Raw genomic sequence first — 22,760 nt, forward strand, 5'->3', positions numbered from 1 at the left:
ACTGTGTGGGCCCCAGGCAGGAAAATGCAAATGATTTTCCTGGCATTTTTCCTCCCTCTTTATTGCCATTATGTTACCCACATGCTTTTATAAAGAATCAGTACCATGAGCCAACTATAGAATAGCTGTCCGAAAGTGTTAGCATTATATTCTGCATGCTAGATGTAGTGCTAAAGCTTCCCAATCAGATAAACCATCGTTGTAGCATATAGACTTCTAGAGAACACATTTGTTGCTTTTTGTACTCTGCAGAGGGCAGGGGCACAGATAGGATTTTTGAACTGGGGGGGACTGAGCTGTCAGCAAATGATTCCATTTTGTGTGTGTGTATATATATATATATATATGTATATGTATGTGTGTGTGTGTGTGTGTATATATATATATATATATATATATATATATATATATATATATATATATATATACACACACTACCGTTCAAAAGTTTGGGGTCACTTTGAAATGTCCTTATTTTTGAAAGAAAAGCACTGTTCTTTTCAATGAAGATCACTTTAAACTAATCAGAAATCCACTCTATACATTGCTAATGTGGTAAATGACTATTCTAGCTGCAAATGTCTGGTTTTTGGTGCAATATCTCCATAGGTGTATAGAGGCCCATTTCCAGCAACTATCACTCCAGTGTTCTAATGGTACAATGTGTTTGCTCATTGCCTCAGAAGGCTAATGGATGATTAGAAAACCCTTGTACAATCATGTTAGCACAGCTGAAAACAGTTGAGCTCTTTAGAGAAGCTATAAAACTGACCGTCCTTTGAGCAGATTGAGTTTCTGGAGCATCACATTTGTGGGGTCGATTAAATGCTCAAAATGGCCAGAAAAATGTCTTGACTATATTTTCTATTCATTTTACAACTTATGGTGGTAAATAAAAGTGTGACTTTTCATGGAAAACACAAAATTGTCTGGGTGACCCCAAACTTTTGAACGGTAGTGTATACATGTAATTTCACCTCCCTCACTGCCATCACCAGGAACTACCTGCAGGCCAGGACAATGATAACATTTTAACATAGCCTATGGAAATCCAAAGTTTACACATTATCATCACGCACAGAAATTGCAAAACTGCAAAACCTGTTTTAAAACCGCTAAGTTCCAACTGTTAAACATAGCGAGAGGCTGGGCTACGTGTGTGTGTGTAAAGTGTAAACCAGTGCATCCTGACTTTCTAACTATGCCTGTGTGTTGCGTGAGCGGCAGTCAGTCAACAACTCTTCGCAAAGTTTCCTTATGAAACAATATGCTCGCTGAAATTATGGCAGGGAACGCCAGATTAAACATTAAAACTGCCTTCTGAGCACTGTATCTACAGGCTACCACCGAAAGAAGGAGGCTACCAGAAAGGCATCTCTACTCCGTACGATTTTACTTTCACTACGACATTACTTTGAACAGACTATCAAAAAATTGCAAGGTGATATGATAAAGTAAGGCACAGTTTACTTACAGTTGTTGTTGTTTTTTTTGAAAAAACGATGCAATCGTTTTCTGCCTTTTGGCACCCTTCATCATGCTGTGTTGGGGTCCTGAACTAGGAGGAGCTGTCCCTGATATGCCTGTCAAACTTGTTATGGGTAACCATAGCAACCAAGCTCGAGCTCGCAACCTGTGCAGTCTGCGCAGTTGCAACTACGTCTGTACTGCTGTGCACCTCAATAAACCGAATGGTAATTTGTCTTTTGATTTTTCCGTGAGGTTTGCCTTATGCAAAGAAAGACAGCATAGACGTTTTTTCCCTCCCTATAAGTGGGGGGGACCGAACGAGGTGAATTTAAATCTGGGTGGGACGAATCCCCCCCGTCCCCCCCTCTATCTGCACCCGTGGCAGAGGGGACCCGTCAGGACCTTCTAGTCCTTCAGAGAAGGCCCAAACATATCAGCATTTCAAATGTTATATTTAATTTCTTTCATTCTTTAATTGCTTTCATTCTTTCATAATTTCATTATAATTATTCTCTTCTAATTATAATTTGGCCTCATTTCCTATCAAATTTGGTTCAGAAATGAAAGGGTTACTATCCTAAAAAGACTAAAATCGAGTAATCCAATGAGATTTTTTTGTTCTTTGTTGTCTCTAGGCTAAGAAGAGTTTAGAGCTGGCTCACTCATTGGTTAGGACTTCATTGCTGGGACAGAAGGCCATGGCAGTGTATGTTTATCTAGGAAGTGACAGATGAATTAACCAATCAGATTTTGATTTATAGTGGGAAGGACCAAAAATTTATCGCCCTCGGCCTTCTCAAAGGCCAGCGCAAGCTTAACTGCGAGTCGGTGCCGTCAGCGTGGCAGTGAAGTAACCTCCCAGCCAGTGTAGTGTTCATCAGTAGTGCTAGCGAATGCTAATAAAGCAGTCAAGTCAGTGCTATCGAGAGCAAGTAGCACAGGCTAACAACCGAGAAACTAAGATTTCTGTCTCCAGACTCTTCTTCCACACACACACACGCTCGCCACAGTATTTTTCACACATACTTAAGTATTAATTTCACTGTGTAATTTACTTAGTTACTTTTAAAATCAACATCGACAACTACACACAATGGAGCAACCTGGCACCCTGCTGCTAATCCCTTGCAAAATCTTTTACCCTGTTGCTTTTTTTTGTTTGTGTATCTGGCTAAATTTTGTCTGAGCTGAAGTCCCAGCTCTAATAGTAACGGTTCGCCACTGGTATTCTGTATACCATATATCTACAGCAGCACGGTGGTGCAGTGGTTAGCACTGTCACTTCACAGTAAGAAGGTTCCAGGTTCAAACCTTTCTGAGGGGTCTTTCTGTGTCGAGTTTGCACGTTGTCTGCGTGGGTTTCCTCCGGGTGCTCTGGTTTCCCCCAAAGACATGCAGTTAGGCTAACTGGCTACTCTAAATTATCCATTGATTAAGATGGAAGCTTGGTTCAATATGGATTCAAGTTTAAATGCACAAGACACACCAATGATGGACTATTAAAAATGTCATCAGTGGTGCCCTTGCTGACTATGGGAAGAAGATATATCTACTTTCAAAGACAATTTGAGCAAAATGATGAATTCTACCAAGAAAACTCACCAAATAATTAAAATTACAAATTTGAGCACCAATTTCTAGCTAGTTGAGCTTGTGTTAGATTACTTTCTGGCTAGCCTTCAGTTTTCATCCTATTATTATAAATGATTTCATTATAAGATAATCTTAACAATTATTTCTCTTTCTTTTCTGGCTTCTTGACAGGTAAGTGCTCTTCATTTTTTAAAGCCTGATAATTCTAAATAAATATCTCACATGCTAGCGAGATGGGTTTCTGGTACAGCGTTGTATATTGCTCATCAGAGGTGTTGGGGACTTTTGCAGTTTGGAAGTTTCATGGATTTTGTGTTGTCCTTCAGGTGGCGCCAAGTAATCACCTGTCTTGCTTGTCTTTGTAGCTATGCCTCTGGTTCCATAAGATGCCGACAGTAACAATATTGTATAAGTAGACACTAAAAATGGACGTCGATCAAGAAGCAAATAACAACACTGCATTTTACAGTAGCAACATAATGAGTAGAAATTACTTAGATTTCTATATCCATCTCGCTTTTCACTAAAGCTGACAATGAGTACACTTACATATACAAAATAATCTGCTATGTACAAAAAAAACTGATTTCGGCCATCATTTGGTCATTCTGCTTATAATCAAACAACCATTCACACTCACATTCACACATCATTTGGTCATTCTCTATAATCTCTTCAGCTGCCTTAAACCTGCCTGTAAATCCACACAAAAACACAGGATATATGTATTTGAATACATACAGTAATAGGCCATAATTTATAAGCTTATACACCATTTAGAGATTCTAGCGATCAAGACTTTGTAAACAAAACATTTTCACAAGCAATTTGTCCTGGTTGGTTTCAGGTCTCTTGAGGATATTAAATTCTCAGACAAGCATCTGTCATAAACTTAGTCCACATTCATCACATACTTGACATATTCTCTTATACTTTCACTTGATGCAAGCTGAGAGCTTGAGTATGTTTTTCTTGAGTGTTATCAGGGTGTCAACACAGAGAGATAAATAGTGGTTTTTGAAATACAAGCTCCTAAATTTGTTTAATGTAAGAGAGTAAAAGTACAAAGAATCAGAAATGGGAAAGAAGTTTGTGCCTCAATTCACACACTGATAAGCTAGATAAATAATGTAACTCAGTGGTGGTATAGTGGTTAGCACTGTCACCTCATAGCAAGAAGGTTCTAGGTTCAAGCCCAGTGCCCGACGGGGGCCATTCTGTGTGGAGTTTGCATGTTCTCCCTGTGTCTGCGTGGGTTTCCTCCGGGTGCTCCCGTTTCCCCCACAGTCCAAAGACATGCAGGTTAGGTTAATTGGTGGCTCTAAATTGACCGTGAATGTGAGTGTGAATGGTTGTCTATGTGTCAGCCCTGCGATGACCTGGTGACTTGTCCAGGATGTACCCTGCCTCTCGCCCATAGTCAGCTGGGATAGGCTCCAGCTTGCCCACGACCCTGCACAGGATAAGCGGTTATGGATAATGTAACTCTATATGACGTGATTATTTTATTGATAGATATTTGATGTTGTGGTGTATTTTCAATAATTCTGAATTTTAATATTTAATAGGAAGTTAATGGAACTAATTTGGAGATAAAAGAGAGTGGCGAATCAGGTGCTTGATTCACAGTATTGAAACACTTGCAAATATATATGAATATTGATACAATGATACTGTGTTATTTTTATTTTACTGGGAAATTCAGACCCCTCTGAGAGAACTGTCCCACCTCTACGCTCTCTTCCTAGGCAGGTTTTAATGCCGGCGACGGGAGGCGCTATTTCAACATCCCAGGGTCTCGGACCGCTGATGTAGTAGAGGTGGAGACCACCACAAATGTGGGGTATCCCGGGCGCTGGGTCTTTCGCATTGATGATGCTCATGTGGAGGTGGGCAGCTGCAATGACTCAGGTAAGATATGATAAAGAGGTATATCAAAAAGAAAATGAATGATTTCAGTTGGTGAATGTAGTAAACAGTGACACAAAAAAACAAACTACACATTATAACATCATATAATTTAAAGTACCTGCATATGTTTTCCTTTTTGTCAGCATCAGTCTGTCCACACCTGAGGCCCTGTCTGAATGGTGGCCGTTGCATTGATGACTGCATTACTGGAAATCCTTCTTTCACTTGCTCCTGCTTGGCTGGCTTCACTGGCCGGACATGCCAGATAGGTAATAAAGTGACAGCACCCCAAAAACACATGCACTAATAAATCACATTTTCCCTTTGGAGGATTTCCTTATGTTTGTATTTTTCTATACACTTATAAAAGTGGTCGCATGTCATGTGAAGGCGTGTTATTTCTTCTGTGTGTTTTGCGTAGATATTGACGAATGCAACTCATATCCCTGTCAGAATGGAGGCACGTGTACAGATGGAGTGAACAGCTTTACCTGCCACTGTCCACCAGGATTCACAGGAACCCTCTGTGAAACAGGTAACATCAACTTCCTCTGAACTATGTACAGTTGCAGTCAGACGTTTACATACAAAAATCGGTACACAAGTTTTAATTTATTTTGGGTTTTCTGAAATCAACACGGTCAAAATTATACATCTATCTATTTGGCATGTCACTCCAATGACATAGCTACTCCGATGGCTCCAGCCATCAAAGTTTCTAGGGAAGAATTACAGTAGTGGTTTCCCGTTGCCTTCTACTGGATTATTATAGAGGTTTTCCTCTTCTCAATCATTCACACACATTCACACCTATGGACAATTTAGAGTAGCCAGGTAACCTAACTGCATGTCTTTGAACTGTGGGGGAAACCTACGGAGAACATACAAACTCCACACAGAAAGGCCGCCATTGGCTGTGAGATTCAAACCCGGAACCTTCTTGCTGTGAGGCAACAGTGCTAACCATTGCACCACAATGCCTCCCCAAAGCTATACCTATGGTACAGGGTCAAAAATATACATACACCCACCTAGATTATTAATTCAGTGGCATTGAAAGTTTCAAAATGTTTTTTTGAACATGCCAAGGCCAAGGTCTCTTAACTTCCTGTTAGTGATCATGATTGACTGGTAGTTTCTCTGGGGCGGCATGATGGTGTAGTGGTTAGCACTGTCGCCTCACAGCAAGAAGGTTCTGGGTTCAAGCCCAGTGGCTAATGGGGGCCTTTCTGTGTGGACTTTGCATGTTCTCCCTGTGTCTGCGTGGGTTTCCTCCAGTTGCTCCGGTTTCCCCCACAGTCCAAAGACATGCAGGTTAGGTTAAATGGTGGCTCTAAATTGACCATAGGTGTGAATGTGAGTGTGAATTGTTGTTTGTCTCTCTGTGTCAGCCCTGCAATGATCTGACAACTTGTCCAGGGTGTACCCCACTTCTCACCCATAGTCAGCTGGGATAGGCTCCAGCTTGCACACGACCCTGATCAGGATAAGCGATGATGGATGGTAGTCTCTCTGGGCCAACACAAAAAAGGGTGGTTTGACAAATACAAGTTACTGGAAGGTGTAGCCCCTTTGCCAAGGTCCTCAAAAAGACCCAAACTATCACCCTCAGCTGAGGGGAAATTGGTTCAGATGGTCAGGAATCACCAAGTCACAGGTTTTCCACAAACTGGAAGCTGCTGAAAATCCAGTGTCACTGTCTACAGTCAAGTGAGTTTTACATCACCATGGATTGAGAGGCTGCTGTCCAAGAACGAAGCCCCTGCTCCAAAACTGATAACTTCAGTCTCGACTAAAGTTTGCAGCTGGCCACATAGCAAAGGAAAAGCCATCTGGAGGAAGGTTTTATGGTCCGATGAGACAAAGGTTGAGTTGTTTGGTCATAATGTCCAGAGGTATGTTTGGAGGAGTAAAGGCGAGGCATTCACTGTTAAGCAACTATTAAGCATGGTTAAATGAAGTGGATGGACCAATGAAGAAGGAAGAGTACCTCAGAATTCTTCAGCATAACCTCAAACCATTAGCTTGACGGTAGAAACTTGGACACAATCAGGTGTTCCAACAGGACACTGACCTCAAACATATCAAACCTGGTCGTGGGATGGATAAAGCAGGCAAACATTAATCCTGACCTCAACCCAATTGAAAATATATGGATTGTGCTGAAAAGTTGGGTCCATGCCAGGAAACCAACAAATTTAATTGAACTCTACTAATTCTACCAAGAAGAGTGGTCAAATATCCAACCAGAAATCTGCCAGAAGCTTGTTGATGGCTACCAGAAGCCTCTGGTCAAGGTGAAACTTGCTAAGGGACATTTAACCAAATATTAGTTGTGGTTTATTTAGTTATGACCCTTAATTTTACCCTGTGTTGATTTCAAATGAAATTAAAACTTGTGCACCAAATTCTTGTTTTTTTTTTCTATTAAAGATGTATGTTGTCCAATCATTCTTCCCCAGAAAAAGAACAGTTCAAAGAAATCATGAAAGTCCAATATTGCGATGACCTTCATGTACTTGATGAGCGTATGTAAAATTCTGACCTCAACTGTATTCATAATGAATTATAAATGCATTCAAAAGTGTTATGTCGCATTTATTATACCTTAACATATCTAACACAAGCCTGTATAAATGCTCGTAAGTCGTTATGGTTACATGCATAACACTTGATAATGCAGGATACATAAAGTATTACAGTATAACATCTGTTAACTGTAGACAATAATATTCTAATGCTAAATAATGAAGTATAAATATTATACCAGAGCCTGTGTTATAAAGTAGACAATCCAGAATAATACATCAGATAACTATTATCACATTTATTAGGAAAGCATATAATGTTTTGGGTCAAAAAATCATTTACACATAAGGGCATTTTGGCCTAAATATAACCGCACAGTTAAAATATGAATTCCTACATATGTACATGCACTTACATGCCTCTTGTGAATCTTCTCTTTTTTTCCCTTTCATCTATTCATCATCCTTAGACCACAGTTCACAGTTTGCTGCTCCTGTAATAGATGAACCCCACCATACCTTATTGCAATCATCTCAATGTGCTACACATGGCATTTACATTTAATTATCTGGCAGAGACTCTAATCCAGAGCAACGTACAAAAATATGCAAACAGTAGGCATGCTAAAGTAATGAAAACATTCATAGTATCTAAAGGGATTTAGAAACGAAAAGAGTTGTGTGTATAAAAACTTGATTTAGTGCAAATTTATTTGAGGGAGAAAAGTGTAAAAGTCCAAAAAGAGCAAGTTACTTGCCAAGTAACCAAAAAAAACAGCAAACAGATGGAGAGCAATTTCTGAAATGTCAAAAAAGTTTATCCAATTTCTTGAACATAAAATGGCGATATTTCCAAATTTCCAAAAGAAAACTCAAGTTATCATTGCCTCCTTGTTTTTTTTTATCACATCCATTAGACATTAAATTTGCTTGAAGCTGTCATTTTCATTCCATCCATTATCTGTAACCGCTTATCCTGCGCAGGGTCGCAGGCAAGCTGGAGCCTATCCCAGCTGACTATGGGCAAGAGGCAGGGTACACCCTGGACAAGTCGCCAGGTCATGACAGGGATGACACAGAGATAAACAACCATTCACACTCACACCTACGGTCAATTTAGAGCCACCAATTAACCTAACCTGCATGTCTTTGGACTGTGGGGGAAACCGGAGCACCCGGAGGAAACCCACATAGACACGGGGAGAATATGCAAACTCCACACAAAAAGGCACCCACTGCCCACGAACCCAGAACCTTCTTACTGTGAGGCTACAGTGCTACCCACTGCACTACTGTGCCGCCCAGCTAGAAGTTGTGACACTTCTAAATATGTGCAGATTGTTACCTCAGTAATAAGCACTATGATAAGGTTAAAACACATACAGTGTTTTAGGAAGAGTACTGGAGAAAGGACTCAAAAACTGCTCTGAAATTGAGAGTATAAAAAAACTGAGAGGCATGGCAATTGGGCAAAGAATGGACATGCATGTTACTAAAGAACATTAAGATCTCTATTAATATCTGAAATGTATTAGATTTTTAAAAAATCTTATCTTTTTTGAAAAGTAGTAAGTAGAAGACAAAAGTCTTGGAAGATATACAACCCTGATTCCAAAAAAGTTGGGACAAAGTACAAATTGTAAATAAAAACGGAATGCAATGATGTGGAAGTTTCAAAATTCCATATTTTATTCAGAATAGAACATAGATGACATATCAAATGTTTAAAGTGAGAAAATGTATCATTTAAAGAGAAAAATTAGGTGATTTTAAATTTCATGACAACAACACATCTCAAAAAAGTTGGGACAAGGCCATGTTTACCACTGTGAGAGATCCCCTTTTCTCTTTACAACAGTCTGTAAACATCTGGGGACTGAGGAGACAAGTTGCTCAAGTTTAGGGATAGGAATGTTAACCCATTCTTGTCTAATGTAGGATTCTAGTTCCTCAACTGTCTTAGGTCTTTTTTGTCGTATCTTCCGTTTTATGATGCACCAAATGTTTTCTATGGGTGAAAGATCTGGACTGCAGGCTGGCCAGTTCAATACCCGGACCCTTCTTCTACGCAGTCATGATGCTGTAATTGATGCAGTATGTGGTTTGGCATTGTCATGTTGGAAAATGCAAGGTCTTCCCTGAAAGAGACGTCGTCTGGATGGGAGCATATGTTGCTCTAGAACCTGGATATACCTTTCAGCATTGATGGTGTCTTTCCAGATGTGTAAGCTGCCCATGCCACACGCACTAATGCAACCCCATACCATCAGAGATGCAGGCTTCTGAACTGAGCGCTGATAACAACTTGGGTTGTCCTTCTCCTCTTTAGTCCGAATGACACGGCATCCCTGATTTCCATAAAGAACTTCAAATTTTGATTCGTCTGACCACAGAACAGTTTTCCACTTTGCCACAGTCCATTTTAAATGAGCTTTGGCCCAGAGAAGACGTCTGCGCTTCTGGATCATGTTTAGATATGGCTTCTTCTTTGAACTATAGAGTTTTAGCTGGCAATGGTAGATGGCATGGTGAATTGTGTTCACAGATAATGTTCTCTGGAAATATTCCTGAGCCCATTTTGTGATTTCCAATACAGAAGCATGCCTGTATGTGATGCAGTGCCGTCTAAGGGCCCGAAGATCACGGGCACCCAGTATGGTTTTCCGGCCTTGACCCTTACGCACAGAGATTCTTCCAGATTCTCTGAATCTTTTGATGATATTATGCACTGTAGATGATGATACACTACCGTTCAAAAGTTTGGGGTCACCCAGACAATTTTGTGTTTTCCATGAAAAGTCACACTTTTATTTACCACCATAAGTTGTAAAATGAATAGAAAATATAGTCAAGACATTTTTCTGGCCATTTTGAGCATTTAATCGACCCCACAAATGTGATGCTCCAGAAACTCAATCTGCTCAAAGGAAGGTCAGTTTTATAGCTTCTCTAAAGAGCTAAACTGTTTTCAGCTGTGCTAACATGATTGTACAAGGGTTTTCTAGTCATCCATTAGCCTTCTGAGGCAATGAGCAAACACATTGTACCATTAGAACACTGGAGTGAGAGTTGCTGGAAATGGGCCTCTATACACCTATGTAGATATTGCACCAAAAACCAGACATTTGCAGCTAGAATAGTCATTTACCACATTAGCAATGTATAGAGTGTATTTCTGATTAGTTTAAAGTGACCTTCATTGAAAAGAACAGTGCTTTTCTTTCAAAAATAAGGAAATTTCAAAGTGACCCCAAACTTTTGAACGGTAGTGTATGTTCAAACTCTTTGCAATTTTACACTGTCAAGTCAAGTCAAGTTTATTTGTATAGCGCTTTTAACAATAAACATTGTCGCAAAGCAGCTTTACAGAATTTGAACAACTTAAAACATGAGCTAATTTTATCCCTAATCTATCCCCAATGAGCAAGCCTGTGGTGACGGTGGCAAGGAAAAACTCCCTCAGACGACATGAGGAAGAAACCTCGAGAGGAACCAGACTCAAAAGGGAACCCATCCTCATTTGGGCAACAACAGACAGCCTGACTATAATATTAACAGTTTTAACATGAGGACAGTTTCGTTGATGTTATATCTCTTCATTGATGGAAACTTGAGTACAAAACTGATTCACAATAACTGCAGTCCTAAAGTTAGCAAGACAACTGCAGTCCTCAGCCATAAAAGCATTACTGTAAGAGTCAAGAGCATCCTCCAGGTATAACCCTCAACTATCCTCATGGGGCCGTCCTTCACAGGAGCGATGCGATAAAACTCCGACCAGACACAGGGCACCAGGATGGATCAAGCAGGTCCGAGGGGCAGAAGAGGCCAGCATCTCAATCCCAGGACCAACATGTAACTCAGAGGGACAGATTGGGGGGGAAGAGAGAGAGAAAGAAAACACATGTTGTTAGGTATGCCCTAAAAATGACAAGTATTAAATCTGTGTGGTAGGCTCGCAGAGACGAGAGTCTTGACATCAGGCATAACACACAACAATGGCATGTTAATATGGTAAAAAATATATCATGACCTGCTCTGGCTGGATGCTTGATTGGGTGATGGGAGCACACTCCTCAGCAATGATGAGATGCAGATGGGACCCTTAGGGCTGGCCAAGACAATTCAGTTACATTTCACCGGGTCTGGGACATGCGACAGAAGTCTGACGGCCGATTCCCTGCAGGCTACGATAGCCAGTCGAGGTCTCCACCCTCTCCACCAAAAGATTTCCTGTTGACTCCATGTAACTCAGAGGGACAGATTTGGGGTGGGGGAGGGGGGAGGGAAAGAAAACCCAGGTTGTTAGGTATGCCCAATGTCACCTGAATAAGTAGGAGCAGTATACATATCGCACCGAGTACAAGCAGGGACTCCGGCAACTAACTAAGACAGCATAACTAAAAGGAGAGAGCCAGAAGGTAACACAGGCATGAGGGAGCCCCGGGACATAAAGCAGCCAACCACTACACTGTCAACAAACTCGAGTGAGCAAGCGAGTGGGGACTGACAGCATCCATACATCCCAGTTTACCAAAACACTCTATGTCTGAGGACCCTCTAGATCTACACCTTTACCTCATAAACACCATTAACAAAAGGCTTGACTAAACAGATATGTTTTCAGCCTAGACTTAAATGCTGAGACTGTGTCTGATTCCCGAACATTACTTGGAAGGCTGTTCCATAACTGTGGGGCTTTGTAAGAAAAGGCTCTGCCCCCTGATGTAGCCTTCACTATACGAGGTACCAGCAGATAGCCTGCACCTTTTGATCTAAGTAGGCGTGGCGGGTCATAGAGGAGCAGAAGTTCACTCAGGTACTGTGGTGCGAGACCATTTAGTGCTTTAAAGGTCAATAGTAATATTTTATAATCAATACGAAATTTGATTAGGAGCCAATGCAGTGTGGATAAGACAGGCGTGATGTGGTCATATTTTCTAGTTCTAGTATGGACTCTTGCTGCTGCATTTTGAACTAACTGGAGCTTATTTATGCACTTATTGGAACATCCAGACAGTAAGGCATTACAATAATCCAACCTGGAGGTAACGAAAGCATGGACTAGTTTTTCTGCGTCATGCAATGACATTAAATTTCTTATCTTTGCAATATTTCTGAGATGAAAGAAAGCTATCCGGGTGATGTTATCAATGTGAGTTTCGAATGAAAGACTGGGGTCAATAATCACTCCGAGGTCTTTTACTGCTGCACGTGAAGAAACAGAAAGGCCATCCAGAGTCACTGTGTAATCAGAAAACTTACTTCTAGCTGTATGTGGTCCTAGCACAAGTACTTCAGTCTTGTCAGAGTTAAGCAGAAGGAAATTAATAAGCATTCAGTGTCTAATGTCCTTAACACATTCCTCAATTCTATTAAGCTGGTGTCTCTCATCAGGTTTTGCAGAAACATGCAACTGTGTGTCATCAGCATAACAGTGGAAACTAATACAATGTTTACGAATAATATTGCCCAGAGGTAACATATATAGAGAAAAAAGCAGTGGACCCAAGACAGAACCTTGTGGAACACCAAACTTTACCTCGGTACATCTAGAAATATCACCATTTATATCAACATACTGATAACGATCAGTTAGATAAGACCTGAGCCAAGAGAGGGCCAGTCCCTTAACTCCCACAACATTTTCTAGTCTATCCAGAAGAATGGAATGATCAATGGTATCAAATGCAGCACTAAGGTCAAGCAACACAAGTAGCGAGACACAGCCCTGATCAGACGCCAACAGTAGGTCGTTTACTACTTTAACCAGTGCTGTCTCTGTGCTATGATGAGGTCTAAATCCTGACTGATACATTTCATGGATGTTATTCCTATGTAAATAGGAGCATAACTGCTGTGCCACAGCTTTTTCAAGGATCTTGGAGATAAAGGGGAGGTTTGATATTGGCCGATAATTGGACAGCTGACAGGGATCAAGGTCAGGTTTTTTAATCAGGGGTTTGATAACTGCTAGTTTAAAGGATTTGGGTACATAGCCAATCATAAGAGAAGAATTTATTATTTTTAGAAGTGGTTCAATTACTCTAGGCATTATCTGTTTGAATAGATGTGTAGGTAAGGGATCTAGTACGCAAGTTGAGGCTTTTGATGTAAAGATTAATGAAAGCAATTCAGTTTCTTTTAGGGGAGTAAAACATTCTAACTGATGATCCGATACAGTTATATAGTTAACTACAAGGTCACTTTCATTGTCTGACCTTAAATTAGTAGTTTGAATTTTTTGTCGGATATTCTCAATTTTGTCATTAAAAAAATTCATGAAGTCGTTGCTACTACATACTGCAGGTGTGCATGTGTCGATAGTGGACTTATTCCTGGTTAATTTTGCTACAGTATTAAATAAGAATCTAGGATTATTTTTGTTATCTTCTATTAGGGAGGAGAGATATGTTGATCTCGCAGCACTAAGAGCTTTTCTATACTTCAGGAAGCTCTCCTTCCAAGCTAATTTGAACACTACCAATTTTGTTTGACGCCATTTACGTTCCAATTTTCGAGTGGTCTGTTTTAATGTGCGAGTGTCATCATTATACCAGGGTGCTAATTTTTTGTCTCGGACCATTTTCCTTTTTAGAGGAGCTACATTATCTAAAGTATGGCGGAATGTTGACTCTAAGCATTCAGTTGCCTGATCAAGTTCTGCAGGGGCTGACAGTGACCCAATCAAAGTTGACAGCTCTGGGAGATCATTTATAAAGCTCTGTGCAGTAGTTGACGTGAAAGTACGTTTAATACAGTAGCGTGGTGAGGTGCATATATTATTACTCAGACATAGTTTGAATGAGATGAGATAATGATCTGATATAACTTCAGACTGTGGAAGTATGACTATATTGTCTACGTTTAATCTGAATGTTAGTATTAGATCAAGGGTGTGACCACCATTATGGGTCGGTCCTATGACATTCTGCTTAATCCCGACTGAATCTAAGATGGACACAAACGCTGTTTTTAAAGGGTCTTCTGGGTTATCGAAGTGAATATTAAAATCTCTGACAACTAAAGCTTTGTCTAAGGAAATAACCAGATCTGAGATAAAATCTGCAAATTCAGAAAGAAACTCAGAATATGGCCCCGGGGGCCTGTAAATAATAAGCAATGGAATTAACTGGGTAGACTTATTTTTCGAGGCTACATACATTATATGAGTATGAAGAACTTCAAATGTATTAAATTTATAACCAGGTTTTTGTGTTACACCTAGATAATCGTTATAAATAACCGCGACGCCTCCTCCTCTGCCAGTTAGACGAGGCTGGTGTATATAACTGTATCCGGGAGGACTCGCTTCATTTAATGCTATATATTCATTTGGCTTAATCCATGTTTCAGTTAAACAAAGTACATTAAACTCCTGATCAGTAATGAGTTCATTAACCATTAGCGCTTTAGATGTAAGAGATCTAATATTTAATAGCCCCACCTTTAGATCAAAGGTGCTGGCAGCAGCTGTACAGTCAGTATGATCTAATTTTATATTGATTAGGTTACTGGAACAAACTCTCTGAAAATTTCTACCTTTTTGTTGAGCTCGGGGAACAGACACAGTCTCGATGTAGTGGACCCTGAGTGACGACTCTGTGCAGCTAGCAGACAGTCGGTTTAGCCTGTTTGTCTGCTCCCTGGCCTTGGCTCTGGATTGTCAGAAATTAACTAGGCCTGTTCTGAGACTATGACCTATGCTGCAGGAAATGAGAGCAGCACCTTCCCAAGTGGGATGGATACCGTCCCACCCTAACAGGCCAGCAGTGCCCTCAAAATTAGCCCAATTATCTATAAAGCCCACACTGTTTTCAGAGCACCACCTGGACAGCCAGCAGTTCAGCGACCATAACCTGCTGTAAGCTACATCGCCACGCTGCATTGGGATGGGGCCAGAGCATACTACAGCATCGGACATCGCCTTCACTAATTTAAACACCTCTACAAAGTTACTCTTAGTAACCTCAGACTGACGAAGGCGTATATCATTAGCTCCTGCATGGATAACTATCTTTGAGAACCTGTGCTTGCCTAGGACCCTAAGATTACCTGCTATGTCCGGCACCCTGGCTCCCGGTATACACCTGACTAAAGCTGCTGGTGCCCCTAAAGGCTGAGCTAATTTCACGTGCCATATGATAGAGTCTCCTACAACCAGAGCTCTTTCAGGTTTCTCAGTGGGTGCATCACTAAGGAGAGCAAACCTGTTCGGCACGTGACGCGGAGAGGAGTGGTGCTCCCGTGGGCGAGCCTCAGCTGTAGCTTTGGCTCTACGCTTATGCCGCCGAGTCGTCACCCATTCGCCCCGCTGTAAGGGCTCTAATGCTGGAGTTGGGGGATTACTAACTCCACCTAGGGCATCCAGACTTTCCCCTACAGAAACTACACTGTTCTCACGCTCACTCACCTGCTCTAAAGCCTGGACACGCGCTTCTAGCACTGTAATCTTCTCCGTCAGAGAGCTAACTAATCTGCACTTATCGCAAATAAAGCTAATAAAGCTATCACTAGTGACGGAGGAAGAATGACTAAACATCCTGCACTCAGCACACTGAACAAGCTGAAGGTGTGCCATGATGAAAAGATTCACGTACCTTAAACGAAGATCTGTTGATTTTAAAGCAGATCCGATGTGGATGGCCTCCGCCTCCGTTGTCGAACTCCTTTCTGATATTGCTCCACTATTTGTCGGCGCAGAATTAGGGGGATTGGTGATCCTCTTCCCATCTTTACTTCTGAGAGCCGCTGCCACTCCAAGATGCTCTTTTTATACCCAGTCATGTTAATGACCTATTGCCAGTTGACCTAATGAGTTGCAATTTGGTCCTCCAGCTGTTCCTTTTTTGTACCTTTAACTTTTCCAGCCTCTTATTGCCCCGTCCCAACTTTTTTGAGATGTGTTGCTGTCATGAAATTTCAAATGAGCCAATATTTGGCATGAAATTTCAAAATGTCTCACTTTCAACATTTGATATGTTGTCTATGTTCTATTGTGAATACAATGTCAGTTTTTGAGATTTGTAAATTATTGCATTCCATTTTTATTTATAATTTGTACTTTGTCCCAACTTTTTTGGAATCGGGGTTGTATTTAAGTATTGTAACAAATTGGACTTTGTTACTTCTCACCACAGTTAGATTCATCACTGAGATCGCATTCTTGTTTTACATTACATCAATAGCATTTAGCAGATGCTCTTCTCCAGAGCAACATACCCAGAGCAGCCTGGGGAGCAGTTGGGGGTTACGTACCTTGCTCAAGGGTACTTCAGCCATTTCTGCTGTTTCAGAGAATCAAACCAGTGACATTTTTGACCCAAAGCTGCTTCTCTAACCATTAGGCCATGGCTTCCCCCACTGGGACATAACGTGTTTCATTCCACTGTGAACAAAATGAGATATAGAAAAGAGGCTTGTAGCATTCAGATGTGTGCAAATAAAACTACAGTAGACCACACATCTTATGGTAATGGTATAATTCTTCAAATCCTTCAAGCTGAGTTTGGTAGGTCTTGACCCACCACTCAAGACCCAAGGAAGCATCTAGACTCTTATGTGCTACTCCCCAGGTGGTAGAATAAACTTAACACCCTGGTCAATGTCAATGTCCCTCCCATGACAGGATCTGGTCTTCCTAGGCAGTCTCCTGTCCCAGTACTAACCAGGCTCTTAAGGCGCATTGGGTGACACCAATCTCCACTTCTGTAGCCCCCAGCCTCTCACCTATACAGCTAGGGTTACAGTGGGGAGCCAGTCCTCTGGTAACCTTGAGATTTTGACTCCCTAAACACATCTGTATTGCAGCGTGCCTTGCCAGATGGCAGTAGGTACCATTTTTATGATGGTCTTTGGTATGACCCAATGACAAGTAGAACTTGCAATCTCCTGATTGAGAGGCGGACATGCTAACCACTAGGCTAGCTCACAGTGAACGCCCCACTATGAGCTTCAATTTCAGTACTGACCCATCTAAATGAACACTAATCATGTAAATTAAAATACATTATTTTTTGTTTTCTGTGTCAGCACTGACTCCCATCCCCAGCAGCACCTTGTTGGTATCCTTAACTTCAGGCTGATCTGAACTAGCATAAGGAAATACTTTCCAGTTTGATTACCAAGCACTTCTGGAAGTCACTCGGGATTAAAGAGTCTGCCAAATGCCATAAATGTAAATGTAAGCTTTACGCTATGATGTGACCTTGCTCTCTTTTTCCAGCCCTTTTCCACTTCTCCTGTCCCCCGTCTCTGGGTGCTACATGGGCTGGAGGCTCCCTCTCGTTCCCACAGTCCAGCCTGCAGAGATGTATCAAACCCTCTAATACTTTTCACAGCCAGAAGCACATACTTTCAGAGTGAGGGGAATGGCGTGGCGGATATATTAATCAGCTGAGTAAATATCCTGTGCATGTGTGTGTGTTGCCTGCAGACATTGATGAGTGCCAGGAGAATCCATGCCTCAACGGAGCGCAATGCATCGAGGGCAAGGGAAGCTTCACCTGCCAATGCCAGGCAGGTTACACCGGATCTGTGTGTGAGACAGGTGAGCATGGTATTACAGAGCTGTTACAGAGCTGGCAGTGTATTCCCGGGGGAACACAGCCTGCTTTTCACATTAGTACTACTAGTATTCATCTGGCAGACATCCCTTGTGGAGTTTTACACTGAAAGCCATCACTGAGAGCGTATCATTGGTTACTTCCATTTTCTCCCCCTTGGGTTTTCATTTGGGGTCATGTGTTGTGTTACAAGTAATCCTGAGTTCAAGATTCTGTCCTTGACGTGACATTTTGGGGCGACACGATCTCCCTGCTTAACAAATTAGACTCGCCAGAGCAGAGCTTATTGATGAAACACAAACCCAGTTGGGAAACGCAATGGGAATTAAAGTGTTGGCCCTGCAAATATTGTGATGCCTTGTTTCTACATAAGACAGGATTACTCTTAATGCTAGACACCTGCTCAGTGTAACCATGCACCTGCAAGACATCCTCAAGCCTTAAGATTTCGATATAAAGTCAATAAAAAGCTGTTCTGGAGATTAACTCCTTAAAGGTCCTCATCGCTCATGAATGAAGCTTGTGTTTTTGTGTTTGCGGGTCCAGACATTAATGAGTGCGAGTCCATGCCGTGTGTAAATGGAGGTATGTGTGAGGACAAGGTGAATAATTACACATGCACCTGTACTGCAAACTTCACTGGAAGCCAATGTGAGACAGGTGAGTGCTTTTTAAACTTCCTGTCTGGAGCCTGCTATGAAAAGTTGCTCTTTTTCTACTCTCTGTATGCCAGACACTAAGCATTTTCCAACCTTTGTTTTTATTTCCCTTCGCAATGGGAAAAATGGTTCATGATTGAAAATGATCATTCACCCAGCCAGACCTACTTTCTCTTTTTTCCTTCCTCCATTGTAACATTTTTCCGTCGGGGACAGACACAGACTGTCCAAAATTGAAATTCTGAATAGATGGAGAAGACGAGCCGGGATGACTGCAGCATCTGGTTGTATGTCTGAATCGCTGACCACATGTATTTCCTAAAAGCTTCTGCAGCATCTTCTAATTCTTCAGCATTTCATTTTAGTGTCTTTTGTCCAAGTTTAGCACAGGTCACTCTTATAACATAGATAACTGATAATGTTAAGTCTGCTAGATGTAGGATTTAGAGGTTAGAAGCCCTCTCTGGTAGGAAAAGGCTAATGTTAGCAACATGCCAGAGAACATTTTGTCAGCAATAACATTAAGAACTTTCTGAAAAGACACTACAACCTTATGGGATTATGCCTGTAGGATCCAAGGATGATTTTTCCTGTCATTTTTGACACAACACTTGTCTGATATGTCTTTTCAGTCATATATAAACATTTGTATGTGCTGTTGGGATTGTTTGTTAGCCAGCTAGATCACTACCATGGGCTAGATCCATGGTAACCAGCTAGATCATGACCATGTGAAGCCAGACCTCTTTCTAAGGTTGGAGCATGAAGATGTATGCAATATCTGGGATGATATACAGATGACATATGTTTCTGAAAACGCTGTCAAATCTAAACCAACAACCTGACTGAGAATTACTATTAGAAAATTGTCCTGGTGACTTGCAAGAATATTTCTTTTCCCTCTTTTTCTTCTCTTCTCAATAAGTGTACACTGCATGTTTAATCTGAGACTGTTTTGAACATCATAAACTTGCCTTATCTTAGTTTAACTGTATTATAAACACTTGCACTTTGCAAAGATATCATCATGAGGCGCAATAATAATGCAAAAAGTTACAAATTTGCTTCCTTTCCAACAGAATTAGTAATCACGACCAATTCCTCCAGTACTGAAATTGTTAATCAGACAGGTAAGCTTCAACATGTTTCTTTTTTATGCACGTTTTGTCAAAATTTGCCCTATCCTTTGAATTTTCAACTTGTCCAGCTTCCTGTGAGCAAGAAGGCTGCAAGACCTGTGAGTACATCAGCCCTGGAAACTACAACTGCACCTGCAAACCAGGCTACTATGGAGACCTCTGTGAAGGTACGATTGGCATGATACTCTTCTTTCACACTGCATCTCCTTCTTAGGTGGGCAATAATTCAGCACAGAGCAGGAGATTGTGTCAGACAGTGCTATGCCACAGGAATTTGGAGCGCTGCCAATGAAGACGATGCCGCCGTGCTGGATGAGCGTAATTATCCAAACCGACATGGCCTCGCCCTGTTTATTATGCAGCCCTCGCAGCGACAGGCGCTTGATGTTGCAAAATAATCGCTTTATGGCACCTTTTATTAGTTTACCAACAAGAGGAAGGGCCTCGTGTCTAGACTTGAAAGGGTCGATTTTATGAGATGGCACCTCTCTTTGGAATTCACTTCCCAGACCTTTAGGTGACGATGTTTCAACGGTGAATATCTAGGCTTGTGGCCCTGGGACTTTGATCTTTTACTCTGCCTACTGTAGCGGTAGTTGGTTTAGAGGTTTGGTTTTGGTAAGAGGGGTTGCTTGGTTTGTCTGAAGTGCACAATCGGCTTAACCAGCCTCTAATGATTTTGAAAAACATATGTTATCCTGAGGTCTGTGCTTGGAGTTTCATAAATTTCCCATGTCCTCAATAAGAAAACAGTGAATGATCTGGGCTACAATTAAACTTCTTTTACTCACCCCTTCTCTTCTAGGTTTGTAACACAATGGCAGCATCTGTGTCTGTATCTGTTTTGTACTCCAATTACGCAGTATCCATATCTGTACTCAGATTTATATCCGTGGTAGTCATGGCCGAAACTAGAGGTTTTGTTTGTTTGTTTGTATTTAAAATGAGCCCTACCACTACACCCTTGAAAACACTGGGGGGAAAACCCAAAGGTAGAAATACCAGCTCTGTCTGCATGGTGTGTGAATTCTGTCTCAGACAGTTCCTCAACCTCAGCTACATCACTAAAGTTCATAACTTGTCTCATTTGGAGATGTATTTGAGACTGTGCAGTTATTACCTCCGCAGTTATGTTTTCGCCTCCATGAGTTTGTTGCAAGTGGTCAAAAGTCAAGGTCACCAAGGTCAAATCTTGTAAAAACACCTAATCGGCCATAACTTCCATTTCCTTGTGATTTTCACAAGTATCGTGCTCTGCACAACTTTCCATTTGTTTGTTTGTTTGCCTGTTCCCAACATAAATCAAAAAGTATTGAACAAATTTTGATCTGTCCGTTTGTTTGTTGGTGCTCTAGCGTCGTCATTCCTTCACCAATCTTCACCAAAATGCACAGGACAACTTGCTAGGGTCACACAAAGACATCATTAGTTTTTGGTGGTTCAAGGTCAAGGTCACCAAGGTCAAATCTTGTAAAAACACCTAATCAGCCATAACTTCCATTTCTTTGTGATTTTCGCAAGTATCGTACTCTGTACTACTTTTCATTTGTTTGTTTGTTTGCCTGTTCCCAACATAAATCAAAAAGTATTGAACAAATTTTGATGAAATTTTGAGGAAAATGAGCCACGGGCTAATGAACAATTGATTAGATTTTGATGCAAATCTGGACATGTATGTGGATCCAGGATATTCTAATACCGTATGTGGCTTGGCTGAGGTGTGCACTCTACCGAGTGCCCTTCTAGTTTTCGTTTGTTCCTGCTAACAGTATTTTCTTGCAAATTTAGTTGGTACTATTTCCAAAACTATAAATGAACTAGTAGCCCAATTTAAACTACCGCAATCCTGACCAGGCAGTTCCTAAGGATGAATGAGTGAATGCTGTGAATGCACCATGCAGCATCCATGCAGGTTCAAGTTAATGAATGTGGTCTTTGTTTGTTCCGCAAGCTTTATATCTCATCATTCGATCATGATTACATGAAAGTAACACTCCCTAGTGTGGGGACAGTCAGTTAAATTGTTATCCTGTCACTGGCTATATCAGCTATACCGCTGCTGTCACCACTAAACCATAAGTCCATGTGAAGAGATTGTTTCAAAATGTGCCAAAATGTGTGTAAATCGAGCCTTCACTACACTTGGTATTATAATGCATGCTTTTGGTCAATACATTCCCAAATGAAAGCATCACAATCCAGTTTCCCACTCTCTTTTCATGATTTCTTCCCCTTAAAGGACTTTAATAGTATGTGAGCCATTGCAAATTCACACTACTTTTCATCCATGAGCTGAAATAACTATCAGCGTTTATATGGACTCTCTTAAATCTCCTGAATACCTTCCTGCCCGGGCGAACTTGGAAGGCTCAATGGAAAAAGGCGCACATGGTCCTCAGTGGAAGAGGAGGCAGTGGCCCGCAGGCACAATGCAGAAGCACCTAATCGGCCACTGAGATCAAAGCCGAAGGCCTCACAGAGGGCCCATGAAAACGGCTCCGCTGAATTAACATTCTATTAATTGCCCGCAGGGCTGTACGTTCCGATCAAAAAGCATGTTTCATATTATCAGAAATATAATACCCTCACGCAAACCCCCTGGACTTCAAAAGGAAGCCATTTAGCAATGATACTGCCATGTCCTTTGATCCATTTCTGCAATTACACTCAGGGAGGGGAGGAAAATAAAAACAGTCATGCAGTTAGTATGAAAGATAAATGCTGAATTCTGACAGTCATCCTGAACCCTGTGAACTGTGTGGGAAAAGATGTGAGAAATAATGACCCAAGAGAAAACAAACAAAAAAAATTCTAGTGCTGCGTTGTGTTATTGCAACACATTTCCATTCCAGCACATGTGTGCTTCCTGTGTATTGACACTTAGTGCCATGTCGA

General features: G+C 41.2%; 1 protein-coding gene across 6 annotated transcripts in view; it reads left to right on the forward strand.

Annotated features, from left to right (window-relative positions):
- The window catches only part of sned1 (sushi, nidogen and EGF-like domains 1), an 89,192-nt gene that overhangs the window by 16,686 nt on the left and 49,746 nt on the right, over positions 1-22,760 (forward strand). For 4 of the 6 annotated variants that reach the window (XR_009654575.1, XM_060919776.1, XM_060919777.1 and 1 more), the window contains 7 exons: positions 4,812-4,974; positions 5,118-5,243; positions 5,396-5,509; positions 17,938-18,051; positions 18,614-18,727; positions 19,806-19,856; positions 19,934-20,032. Coding sequence is in view for 5 of the 6 variants with exons in the window: in XM_060919776.1 (XP_060775759.1) it covers positions 4,812-4,974; positions 5,118-5,243; positions 5,396-5,509; positions 17,938-18,051; positions 18,614-18,727; positions 19,806-19,856; positions 19,934-20,032 (781 nt within the window). In the remaining variant the exon portion in view is untranslated. The remainder of the gene's footprint in view (positions 1-4,811; positions 4,975-5,117; positions 5,244-5,395; positions 5,510-17,937; positions 18,052-18,613; positions 18,728-19,805; positions 19,857-19,933; positions 20,033-22,760) is intronic. The other 2 variants (XM_060919780.1, XM_060919778.1) reach the window with 2 other exon arrangements.

The sequence above is a fragment of the Neoarius graeffei genome, chromosome 4 (genome assembly GCF_027579695.1).
Source record: "Neoarius graeffei isolate fNeoGra1 chromosome 4, fNeoGra1.pri, whole genome shotgun sequence".
Classification (NCBI taxonomy): Eukaryota; Metazoa; Chordata; class Actinopteri; order Siluriformes; family Ariidae; genus Neoarius; species Neoarius graeffei.